General features: G+C 32.6%; 2 protein-coding genes across 6 annotated transcripts; both read left to right on the top strand.

Moving 5' to 3' along the window:
• The first annotated feature begins 3,562 nt into the window (after positions 1–3,562).
• Positions 3,563–5,265, top strand: LOC18590745 (Ribosomal protein S8 family protein). 3 transcript variants are annotated; one of them, XM_007016441.3, is made up of 5 exons: positions 3,627–3,700; positions 3,789–3,836; positions 4,233–4,383; positions 4,484–4,644; positions 4,935–5,265. In XM_007016441.3, the coding sequence occupies exons 3-5, from the start codon at positions 4,251–4,253 to the stop codon at positions 5,031–5,033; spliced, it is 393 nt and encodes a 130-aa protein (XP_007016503.1). In that variant the 5' UTR covers positions 3,627–3,700; positions 3,789–3,836; positions 4,233–4,250; the 3' UTR covers positions 5,034–5,265. The 3 variants fall into 3 exon arrangements, with proteins under 3 accessions (XP_007016504.1, XP_017982063.1, XP_007016503.1); XM_007016442.3 differs by lacking the exon at positions 3,789–3,836 and having other exon boundaries at positions 3,563–3,700; XM_018126574.2 differs by lacking the exon at positions 3,789–3,836 and having other exon boundaries at positions 3,581–3,700; positions 4,230–4,383.
• Positions 5,266–8,326: 3,061 nt separating this feature from the next.
• On the top strand, positions 8,327–12,257 carry LOC18590746 (Ras-related small GTP-binding family protein). Of its 3 annotated transcripts, none has more exons than XM_007016448.3 (9): positions 8,327–8,577; positions 8,874–8,982; positions 9,546–9,618; positions 9,711–9,811; positions 10,832–10,897; positions 11,114–11,211; positions 11,506–11,568; positions 11,643–11,735; positions 11,826–12,257. In XM_007016448.3, exons 2-9 carry the CDS (start codon positions 8,910–8,912, stop codon positions 11,910–11,912), a joined length of 654 nt encoding a protein of 217 aa, XP_007016510.2. In that variant the 5' UTR covers positions 8,327–8,577; positions 8,874–8,909; the 3' UTR covers positions 11,913–12,257. The 3 variants fall into 3 exon arrangements, with proteins under 3 accessions (XP_007016510.2, XP_007016509.2, XP_007016508.1); XM_007016447.3 differs by having other exon boundaries at positions 8,328–8,573; XM_007016446.3 differs by lacking the exon at positions 8,327–8,577 and adding an exon at positions 8,619–8,756.
• Positions 12,258–12,420: the final 163 nt, after the last annotated feature.

Raw genomic sequence — 12,420 nt, forward strand, 5'->3', positions numbered from 1 at the left:
TTAAGCAAATTCAACCTTATCACATTAACTACAAGTAATGATGGATCTAGGATTTTGTATAAGGGGTGGCGAGTAATCTTACAACGTCATGTATCAGATCAATAATTTGATTCGAAGCAAAAAATTAATATTTTTGAAATAAAATTAAATTAATAATTTAAATATAAATTTTCAAATTCATCAACATAAATAGATATAAAGCAAAAAAAAATTAACATTAAATTTTCACATTAGACATCGTATACTATGCTCGATATGCTTTAATGCTTTTAAATTCATTTATGATAAAATCCGTGTCAATGATTTTAACAAACTATTTCTCAATGTAAAAGATAAGTGAACTAACAAGAAAATAATCTTCCATCTTATTACGCAATCTTATATTTACAATTTTCTTAACTGAAAATGCAGATTCTGGAGTTGCTATAGAAACTGAAAGGGTTAAGATAAGTCAAACCAATTCGATCTAAAAAATGATACACAATTATTTTTTCTGTCTTTGACATTAATTGATATAGCTTTAAGAGAGTTGAAACACTTTGCAAGCTTGGATCTTGCTTAATATTAAGTTCAAAATGCTTCAATTCATATTTCATATGTAATTAAACCATTTAAGAGAAAATATACAATTGATTTTTTTACCTTTAATATTAATTGGCATAGCTTTGAGAAAGTTAAGGAAAAAAAGAAAAAAAAAAGAAAAAAATAATTTCAAAATTTACGCCTAGATGAGTTAAGGAAAAAAAGGAAAAAAATTTTAAAATTTGAGCTAAGGAAAAAGAGAAAAAAAAAAAAACATGGATCTTGCATAATATCAAGTTCGATGTCATCAAACTTGAATAATTAAATCCATCTTTAAGATCAAAAGAGGGGTAAAGGAAAAAAAAGAAACAAATTAAAAAAATAATTCCAAAACTTAGACTAGATGAGTTAAGGAAAAAAAAAGAATTTCAAAATTTAGACTTAGAAGGAATTGAATCTAGACATTCAAAATTTAGATTAAATTCTTTACGACTACTCCAAATTAGCTCATTTGATTTTATTTAAGGGTGGCAAAGTTATATTTTCTGACTTTTACATATATAAAAATTAAAAATTAAAAATTGACAGGCAACGTTGTTGTGTATTTTCCAAGTTAAAGTATAAAAAATTTCAAGTTGTAACCATTAAGATACATGGTATATTGATAAATACTTTGGTCCAAAAAGTTTCATATTACCAATTATTAAAGTGGCCAAAAATGTAAATTTGAACTATATTGTTCTCAATATGTGTCAAGGGTTATATTTTTTTTAATAATATGGTCAAGAGTATCTTAGGATATGTTTAGTTCTCGGAATAGACAATAATTGAATATAATAGTTATTACATGAAAATATAATAGAATAGTTATTATGTAGTTTGATACGATAAATGGAATAAAACAAGAATAATTATTATGACTTATTATGATGTTTGGTTGGTAACAATAATTTTAGAATAAGAAAATAATAGAAAGTAAAAAGATAAAAATATTCTTTATTATATATATGATTATTTATTTTTATTTTATTTTTTAAATATTAATATTTTATAATTTAATTAAAATATTAATATTTTATAATTTAAAATATTAATATTTTAGTATAATTTAATTTTTAATATTTTATTTATAATTTAATATTATTATGATTAAAATATTAATAATTTTTTATTTTTTATTTGTACTCATTAAAATTTTGATATATTAATAATTTAAAAAATAAAACATTAATGGTTTTAAAATATTAATATTTTAATATTTTCATCATATTAATATTAATAATGTTTAAATTATATATAAAATATTAATATTTTAAAATTTATAAATAATTTTTTCTCTTTTATTCTTTTTTTTTTCCTTTTTCCTTTCTTCTTCTCCATGGGCCTGCCATCGAAAATGTGACCAGTGTAATGAAACACCAATCTGGCGCACCATGTAGCCAGATCTAGCCACTAAGGCGTCAGATCGACACTTCACTATGTTAGATCTGGTCGTGGAGTGCCAAATTCGACCGTGGGGATCTAGTTGGGAAGCACCAGATCCAGTGCTTCTAGCGGTCAGATCAGATCGTGGATCCCACATCCGATGATTCTTCGATTGAATTTTGTCGCAAAGGACTAGATAGACGATTTTCGACCATATTCGATCGTGAAACCGTCGTCACCACCGCCACCATTGTCATCTCTTGTGATTAGTGTAAGTTAAAGAGAGAATGAGAGAGGAAAGAACGTGAAAATAAAGAGAAAAAATAAGAGAAAATGAAAAGAAAAAAAAAATTTATAGGTCTAAGGTTGTAATATTTCTAAGTTATAAGAAATATTTTAGTCTTATTACATTTCAAAGCTATTCCCCTAGTCATGAAATAGCAAAACCCATGGGAGAGCTTGGGTTTAATCAAGCCTGAGTTTTACCCCATTTTAAGGAATAACTATTACTAAATAATAGTTATTCCTTATGACATTGCTTACTAAACGGAGGTAAAGAGAAAATATGGGAATAAACACGAAATAGCTTTGCTATTCCCTGTACCCAACATGCTATTAAGGTTTTACTAACACCTAATTTCCCCTTCGGGTGATTTAAGGACATAGTTTTCCGTATTGATTAAATGCATTCAAGATTTTACTCTCAAAATATTCTCCATTAGTATCGAACCTTGATTGATAGAGAAAGAAAACTCCTATACTTACTAATAGAATTTGCCCCTGTGGGTATTGCTATGTTAAATTGAACCATAAACTCAATTTTAAATTTTCATAAATTAAACTTCTCAAGAGGTAATAATCCCACAATAAAGTTAACTTGTCATTCTCTCTCTCCCTAATAAGGATGTGCAAATGCAAACCAAACCAAATCGAATTGAGTTCCTTTTTTTAGTTCAATTAGTTTGATTCTTCGAGTACTTCGGTTAAGGTAGTTCAATTATTAATGTTAATTTAGTTTAGTTTCGGTTAGAAATTACTAACCGAACTAATCAAGCTTGAAAAAAGGAATGATGAGGTTTTCGCATGGGAAATAAATCATAAACTATTTGTTATTGTTTTTATTCATATTTTTTTAATTATTCGTTGTTTATATGAGTATCATCTTATTTATTCTAATTGTTTATCATTATTTTTAATATTTTTGTAATTTTGATTCATACAAAAATGCAACATAAATAAATATATGCAAACAAAAGAAAAATAAAATTCTCAAGTTCAGTCTTCAAAAATCGAACCAAATTAATTGAATTAATTCAGTTTCAATTAATTTAATTATTTGTGAAATTCAGTTAAATTTTAATTATTTTTAAATATAAATAAATTAATTTGATTATTAAATAACCACAATCGAATTAACTCAAATAACCGTTTCCTCTACCATACTTCCTAAGATCCCTACTCAATATCTTATATATATATTATGTCATGATTGGGCTTAAAGGGAAAGTATCTAGCTATTTGAGCCTTTCTGGAATGGTCCATTAGTCCAGCATATGTCTTTCCAAGGGCCCACATTAGCCCGAAGGGGCATTTTCGTGACTGCGAACTTAAACCCCACAAAGCCCTAAACAAGTGTGTTCAATCTTCCCCCCGCCCCTTAAAACCCAAACCGGCAAAACCCTAGTGCTGCCTTTATTTACTTCTCGTCACTCTCCTCAATCAACCTGGGCGCGGCCGCCATATTTGCTTTCAGGTAAACGCTCATTTTTCTCGTAAAATTTTAGATCCAATTAGCTCTTCGAACTTTGTCTTTGTTTTAAGTTCTCCCTTTTGTATTTCAGTTCTTCCATTGGAATCGGATAGCACCTTTGATTTGATTCTCCTAATTAGTTAGTTTTATCTACTTATCTTTGTATTTTGTGTGTTATTAATTGTTTAAGAAACTGAGAAGATTTTGGGCTTCTGGGCTAGTTAAGAATCAATTGTTTCTTTGTATAATGTTTCGTGCCCTTAAATTTTTTTGCTTTGCATTCTTGTGTTTTAGCATTAAATGGCTTAGAATAATTTTAATACCCAGAAAAAAAAGTTGGGTTTTGGTTGGAATAAGATTCTTCATTTTTGTTTGAATGAGAGAGTGGGACAGAGGGATATTGTTGTGGTATATTAGTGTTTGGTAGAAGATAATGCTAGCAAATTTCAAGAATGATCTACTTTTTTTTAATATGATTTTGAAGTATTTTTTAAAACCATAAATGCTTGATTTTTGTTCATTGTGAAATCAGCAGCAACTTGCATTTGGAAGGATGGTGAGAGTTAGTGTTTTGAATGATGCGCTCAAGAGCATGTACAATGCAGAGAAGAGGGGCAAGCGACAGGTCATGATCAGGCCTTCCTCAAAAGTGATCATCAAGTTCCTTTTGGTCATGCAAAAGCATGGTTTGTTGACTATTCTCTCCACCCTTATTTATTAAGAACTTAAATGTATCTGTTGCAATATGAAAATGCTGATACATTTACTTTTTGATTGCCATTGCAGGTTACATCGGAGAGTTTGAGTATGTTGATGATCACAGAGCTGGCAAAATTGTGGTTGAACTGAACGGGAGGCTGAACAAGTGTGGGGTGATTAGTCCTCGTTTTGATGTTGGAGTCAAGGAGATTGAGGGTTGGACTGCTAGGTTACTTCCTTCAAGACAGGTTAGCGTAGAAGCCTTTTGGTGTTTAATTTCTGTATTGTCTTTTCATAGGAATTGGTATTTGCCAAGATCAAGAAATTTTGTCGGAAGAAAGAAACGAAATACATTTTAAAGGTGGGAACAGGCTTTGATTTATGCATCTTATCTTGCTATTTTGCTGAGTGGTATGTGTTGTTTTTATTCTCATAGTCCACTAGATTAGATTTTATGGTTGACATAAGCTTGTGTTGATTATGGAGGGTCTATTCAATTGAAATGAGAGTGCCATGTTCATCTGTTTCCTTATTGCAGTTTGGATATATTGTGCTCACCACGTCTGCTGGCATCATGGACCATGAAGAAGCCAGAAGAAAGAATGTCGGTGGAAAAGTACTTGGTTTCTTCTATTGAGACAAATTTATGAGATTTTCATTTTTGATTTCTCTTCATGTTGAATTGGATAGTTTTCCAAGTGTTGGTGCGATTCTAATTTTGTATATTAGGGACTATACTTATGTTTTGGTTATGATGTTTGAGATTATTATGAATTTTTGGGTTTTCCATCGGTAATAGTTGTTTGCCTTTGTTTTCAGACAGTTGAAAGAGCTTTCCAATTTAGAAGTATGTACTGATTAATTTTCTATTCTCTGCTTTTTCACAAAATTTTATTTGGATGAACTAGCATATTTTCCTTTCTTCATGATTTTGGTGTTGTGATCGTTATATCCCAAGATATATTTAATCAATTAATGGTATACTGGAGCCTGGATCGTGGATCATAATAACACTTTTCTCGTGAGGCCTGAGTTCCTCACAGTGTGAAATTTTACTGTGCTGGTTGCTTTTTTAAGCTGACATTTTCTTCATTGAGAAAAAAAAGGGGTTGAAATGAAACCAACATAAGATTGGTTGTTACTTGTATGGTATGATAACTCTTATGGGCTAATGGCCTGAATATACATAGGAAATTAGGTGTAATCTGCCACCAGGTAAACATTGGCCAAATGGAGAATATAACAAAAAGTAGTAATTGATTTTATAGCTGGTCTGGTCGTGTGAAAACTTTTAACAGTTTACGTGTCTGATTGCTGGCATTAGGCAAGCAAAATCTCGAGATTCAAGCTTCTCATCAATTATTTGAGGGTAAAATATTCCCGTTTATTAAGTTTTAATTTAAATTTTAAGTGAGTTTATTAACTTTTAAAATAATCGTTTCAAAAGTGTAAACATCTTAAATAAAAATATGAAAAAATTAAAATATTTTTTATTAATTTTAAAAAATATTATTACATTTTTTTAAAAAAACAAAAGGCATCACCGGTGCTCGTTTCCTACGGTGCTTTTTTTAATTAATAAAAAATTATATAATAATAATTTAAAAATAATAAAAAGTAAAATAATTATTTTTATATTGTTACATTATTAAATTAATAAAAACATTAATAATTGAATTTATGTGTATAATACAAAATATTTTTTTAAATCAGAGTATTTATTTTAAAAATTAATGAACCCGTTTAAAATTTTAATTCAAAATTTATAAGATGGGATATTTTACCCAATATTTGATCTCTTCATTTGACCGGCTTGCTAGCAATGAAACTAATGATCAAGAAGCACATTCTTTCAGTCTTTTTTGCCCCAACATATGTCTAAAAAAGGTTGAATCTGTTTTGATGGATAAGGGAAAAAGAAAAGCATATTGCCGAATACACAACATACGGAAAAATTCTGAATAACCATGACCAACCTAGATATCAAACATAAAAGCAACAAAAATTACAGCAAAATGAGAGAAACAAACAAGGTCTAATAATATACTCAGATATATGGTATAAAGAAAACAACCAACTGTTTCCTTTGAATGTAGAAAAATAACTTAACTGTCACTCTGTTACTAATATGCTTGAGCTACAATGATACCATTCTAGATGAACTGCCAAAGGGTCTGTAGTTGCCCAACTGATCAAACACCTGGGTACAATTCACGATCATGATTCATTTGTATGCTCATCACCATCCTCATCATCGCCGTTGATCTCGCCGTCGTCGCACGTCCTTGATGCCGCCATGTTGCAAAAGTCGCAGTTGAACACCTAGATTGAGACCATGGATGGATTTCTTCGAAGAGAATGAGTAAAAGAGGGGTTTGTGTGCTTTAAAGGAAATGGTACTGGTTTGTGGGAAGAGTATCTTCCAAGCATATGCTTGAAAGCATTAACTTTCTGGCCCATACATATATATTTTCTTTCTATTTCCAACTTTATTTAGTTTTATTATGATTATAATTACGGAGAATGTGGGCGTGTAACAAACCTGAAATTCTAGCAATTTGCAGCCTCTGGAATTTTCTATTGCAGTCTGCCATGTCATCCTGTTTTGGACAGTCTAGTCTTTCTCTTCGATACAACAGGGCATTTTAGACCAGAGCTCGCTAAGACAAAAGGCTTCCATGCCATTTGATTGGTATTTGCCAGAGATTGTCAATACATCGTATTAGCATGAGCCCATGAGCTATAAACAAAGGAATATTCTTCCTCTTTCTTTCCTTTTTTATAAATTTTAATCATCTGAGAATAATAACAAGTTAAATTTACTCAAACATGCAATGATTCATGTTGATGATTGAATTCCAATCTAATCATGAACGTTCGAGTGCTAATATATTCAAACTCAATTATTGCCATCGTGGCGAGAAGCCTCCATTTGAAGTATCTATCCGCTAATGGAGCTCTTTGTAAGCTGGAAAACATTGGCTGTCCATGAGGATATCCGTTGCTTGGTCAACCACCTCCACCATGTGAGTTTCAATTTTCTTCATAACGAGGTTAATACTCAATAGAGTGGCAGACGAAAGATTGAAGTTCGAGTTTCGATTCGCAATATTAAAATTTTGTATTTTGTTATTTGAGTATCGACTCACGACATTAAAACTGTATTTTGTTATTCTCTTTACAATTTTTTTTTCATTTTTTGATTGATGTTTTCTCTGTCTTTTTATTTATTGAAATATTTTTATGTTGACAATTTATAATAAAAAAAAGAAATATGTACTAAAAGAAGAAATTTTTTTTAATATATCTAATTTGAAATTTTAATTAAAATGTTATATTATGAAATTATATATGTTTTATATTACGAAGATAACTCCATAGGAAAAATACAAGACAAATAAAAAGAATATCGACATATAAATTACAAGTTATTGGTTTTCCTTAACAAAGAAGGCTGACAGAAATGGGAAGGAACTGGTCCAACCGTCCAACATATAGTAGTATTTTTCCTTTTAGTAACCAACCCATGTTCTAGTTTTGGAAACCCAACCCAACTGATCGGAGTTGCCTTGGACAGCTTGACTTGGTTCCTACGTCCATTGATATCCAATTTGTAGATCCACCTGAATTTCCTGACCGCCTGCTCCTTCTGTGATTTAGGTAAGTACGAGTTCTTTTCTGATGTAATGAAACACTAGATCTTTTGCTCTAACCCCAAATCGTCCCCAACTGCCAGTTGTTAACTCAACGCCTAGTGATGATTAGGATGCCAGCTCACTCCCCCCAGCTCCCTATTCCCTATGGCCCACACCAGTCATACAATATCAATCGAATGAGCCACGTTGTAATTGCCAGAATGTCAAACTCATGTGCCACGCGTTGTGATTTGGTTGGTTAGAGTAAAAACTTGAATTTTTTTATTCACTGCTCTATGGTTTGTAAAGAGAGAGAGAGAGGGGTGGAGGAAATCATCAAAAGAGAAGCTTAGGAAAGAGAAAGTCATTCTCCTTTTTCTATCTCTCCGTTGCTACTACTGGTGGATTTGCTAGCGTGCGCAGGGGTTGATCGGTGCACCAGAAAAAAAAAAAGTGCGAACGAAAAAAAGGGAGAAAAAGGGAAGAGAAAGCGGACACTGCGCATTTTAGCAACCCCATCTTCCTCGGAGAAGCTCGATTTTGTAGGTTATAATTTCTCTTTTTTTTTTTCTTTTTTTTTTTCATTTATAATTAGAAAAAGAAAATAGAAGAAATAACTATAATCAACCAGCCAAACAGATAAGAAATTCAAATTATAATTGCCATGGCCTTTAAGATTTGACTTTTTGGAGACCTCTCCTATCTGTTGTTCAGTCTCCGATCCGGTATCTTTTTATTATTTTCTCGTTAATTTTTTTATGTAATTACGTGGGTTCGAGAGTGGATATGTGAGCTTTCGATTCTGACTTTTTTGTTCAATTTTTTCTTGTGTGTGTGCGCAGATTTGAGAGGTTTTCTTTGTCTAGTGAAATTTGTCAATGGCTGCTCCACCTGCAAGAGCTAGAGCTGATTATGATTACCTCATAAAGCTTCTATTGATTGGCGATAGCGGTACTTTGATCTCTGAAACCAGTTCTCTTGCTTTTCTCTCTCGTTTTCCTCATAACCAAATAGATCTTCAATTTTCCCCGGTCTTAATACTCTCGCTGAGATTTGTTTTCCATACATTTTGCTCGAAACAATTAGCCATGCAAGTAGATTTAGTTCACATTATAATGTATTTCGTGTCTCTCGATTTCATTTCTATGAAATTTGGATGAGTTTCTTTTGGACTTTTACTTTTAGGTTTTGAGAGTCAAGGAATGTTTGAAGAAGCCCAATTTGGGAGCGTTTATTGGTTAAAATGGTTGTCTTTCGGTTTTGCTAAATACGGTTAGGTAGGAGTAGCAATTAGCTCCATGTACTTTAATTTCAATGATTTTTGGTTATTTGAAGTTGATGTTTTCATGATTTCATAAAATTTTAATTAACTTCTAGATTTAGCACCAAAATAATTTTCTTTCTCACGAAAATGATGGTTTTTTTCCTTTGAGATTTAGATGCCTTGATAACTTTGATAGGCATTTGAAGCTTGCTAGGAGGACTCTAATTGTTTCTGTTGTTTACATATGTAGGTGTGGGTAAGAGTTGCCTTCTTTTACGGTTCTCAGATGGTTCCTTCACAACAAGTTTTATCACCACCATTGGGTGCGTATTTTTCAAATGGAGCCTCTCTGTCTATTTTATTTGTATCTGGATGAAATTTCCTGACTTCCACAATGTGATTTTTTTATGTGCAGTATTGATTTTAAGATAAGAACCATTGAGCTTGATGGTAAACGGATTAAGCTCCAAATTTGGGATACAGCTGGACAGGAGCGGTTCCGGACAATCACAACTGGTATGTGTTTTGGTCCTCATAATTCTAACATTTCAATCTTAAGGAATGAGATGGTGTTGTTACTTGTTATATGCATGAGGAAAATGATATGGTGGTGTGTTATGACATTGCGATCATCTACTTGGAGATTTCCAGGCTGAGACCAATTTGGCCTAAATTCTTCCATTCTTTTCCAAGTTTGGGAGAAGAAGAAATATCAGAGGCCTTTTGTTGGAAGACATGTGCTAAAAGAACTACAAATGGAAAAGAAACCTTTGCTTTTGGGGTGGGGTGGGGGGGGGGGGGGAGAGCAACTTTGAGTGTTATTGATAGTGGCTTATAGACACTGCTCTGCTGTGAAAATCTGGTAGCTGAATGTAAGAGGAGCAACTGACTTATCTATGAGGCCTAAAAACACTGGCCTTGGTGCCTGCTACAATGGGGTTGTGAGCCTGCCTTCGTGTACTGGATTATCAAGTTAGTCTGTAATTGGAAATCATTGTGATCATATACAGTGGGTCATGCATTGTCTTATTGCTGAGAAATTCCCTAGCAGAATTCCATCCATAGGCAATGACTGCTCTGCCTTGAGCTGTTATTAATGAGCATGGCAAGTATGCTAATAATGACTGAATTCAGTCTTAAACTTCTTAGATCTGCTTATTCATTACTGGTTACTTTCTGGGTACTTTGCATTAGAGCAGCTGCTAAAAGGTTGCCTAATAAGCGTGGCAATTTGGCACTAGGCATCTTCAAGGAGTGATGCAAAAGGTTACAGCCTGAAATCCAATACATTTTTGTCTGATCTGTGTTAACTTTATAGGAGGTTTTTGACCTTTGTGTGGTATGATGGTTTTTGGTATGGGTGTATCTCTTAGGTCTTCAAAATGTTAAATTCTCCAATAGAGTAATGAAGTTCTTATTGACTTGATATTTGATAGCCGAAATCATCTTTAAGCTGTTTCTCTAAAATTGATATATATTCTTTGCATTCCTGCACATGGTTTCCCTTAATCATTTTTGCTTGTATCATTTTAACAGCTTACTATCGTGGAGCCATGGGCATCTTGCTGGTCTATGATGTCACTGATGAATCATCCTTCAACAGTAAATCCCTTGTTCTTTTGCTTTCACTTAATAGCTGATTTTACATTTTTGTTGTTTGACTTTACATTTTAACTTCTTTGTCTTAATGTTGCAAAATTTTGTTGGTTTCCTTTTAGTAATCTGTTAAATATTAAGGTTTTGCTTTGTTTCTTTTTGTTGTCCTGGCACTTCATTACTCTGTTAAATCTCTTACAGAAAGGCTTCTCCCCTTTTCAGATATTAGGAATTGGATTCGCAACATTGAACAGCATGCATCAGATAATGTTAACAAGATACTGGTGGGGAACAAGGCAGACATGGATGAAAGCAAGAGGGTATGCTGCTTGACATAAGATTTTCAGTATATGACATCTATGATCCTATCATCATTTAGATTGTTTTGCATTATGTCGTCAGAAGTTTAGCATGTTATCCAATTTGCTCTGCTAAGTATGCTGGTGGATCTGTGCATTTTTGCTGAGAAAGCAAAGATAACTTTTGCTCAGTACTCATTCCAATACAAATCTTTTGATTTCTGAAGTAGAGTAAGGAGGGGGTCAACTAATTAATTAAATTTAATGATACAAAACCACTAATTCCAGTACTCTACATTTTTTCTTCTTTTGAAGGCTGTGCCTACCTCCAAGGGACAAGCACTTGCTGATGAGTATGGAATCAAATTTTTTGAAACTGTAAGTAATGCTTGCTGATTGTGGTTGCTGTTTGAATTGGCGAGATATAAACTGAAATAAACTGTTCCATGCAGAGTGCAAAGACAAATCTCAATGTGGAGCAAGTTTTCTTTTCAATAGCAAGGGACATAAAGCAAAGACTTGCCGACACTGACTCAAGGGCTGAGGTATTCGAACTGCCCCACCTTGTCTGTAGGCTCTTACATTAGAAATCATAGTTATTTTGCAATTATTGAAAACTTTTTCTATGGTTGCAGCCCTCAACGATCAAGATTAATCAACCTGACCTGGCAGCTGGGGCTGGTCAATCTGCACAAAGATCAGCTTGCTGTGGTTCAACCTAATGAGATCAAATTAAATTCAACCTGAAGGAAGCACATATTGGATGTGAAACTTTCATCAAAAAAGGGGGAGAAAACAAAGGAAAAATGAAGAAACTAATTGTGGTGACTGGATGATGGGTGCTTGTTTGTGTTTTTCTTCTTGTCATTCTTTTTAATCTTGTTTTAGCGTGTGAAATGTAGTCTTTTCATAATTGGATAATTTTTCTTTATGGCAAAAAACAGTTGTATCATGTGGAGAACATACTCCTGTTGGAAGACAAACATCTGACTGCTTGCAACACAAGTTCATTTATTGATGTAGGAAAAGAAAAGGAAGTGGTTTCTCTTTTTGTTTTACTTGAAAAACTCTGTTGCCATTCCGTTCCTGCCATTCCAAGATACTTGCATGTATTAACCAATGATTTTCTCCACGATAAAACTCCTACTTTGTTCTCTTCTCCCTGACTCCCCTTTCCTTTTCTTTCTTATTTCTAAATGTTTGATTGGCTTCGCCAAATCAATATATACC

The sequence above is a fragment of the Theobroma cacao genome, chromosome 9 (genome assembly GCF_053813885.1).
Source record: "Theobroma cacao isolate CCN51 chromosome 9, ASM5381388v1, whole genome shotgun sequence".
Classification (NCBI taxonomy): Eukaryota; Viridiplantae; Streptophyta; class Magnoliopsida; order Malvales; family Malvaceae; genus Theobroma; species Theobroma cacao.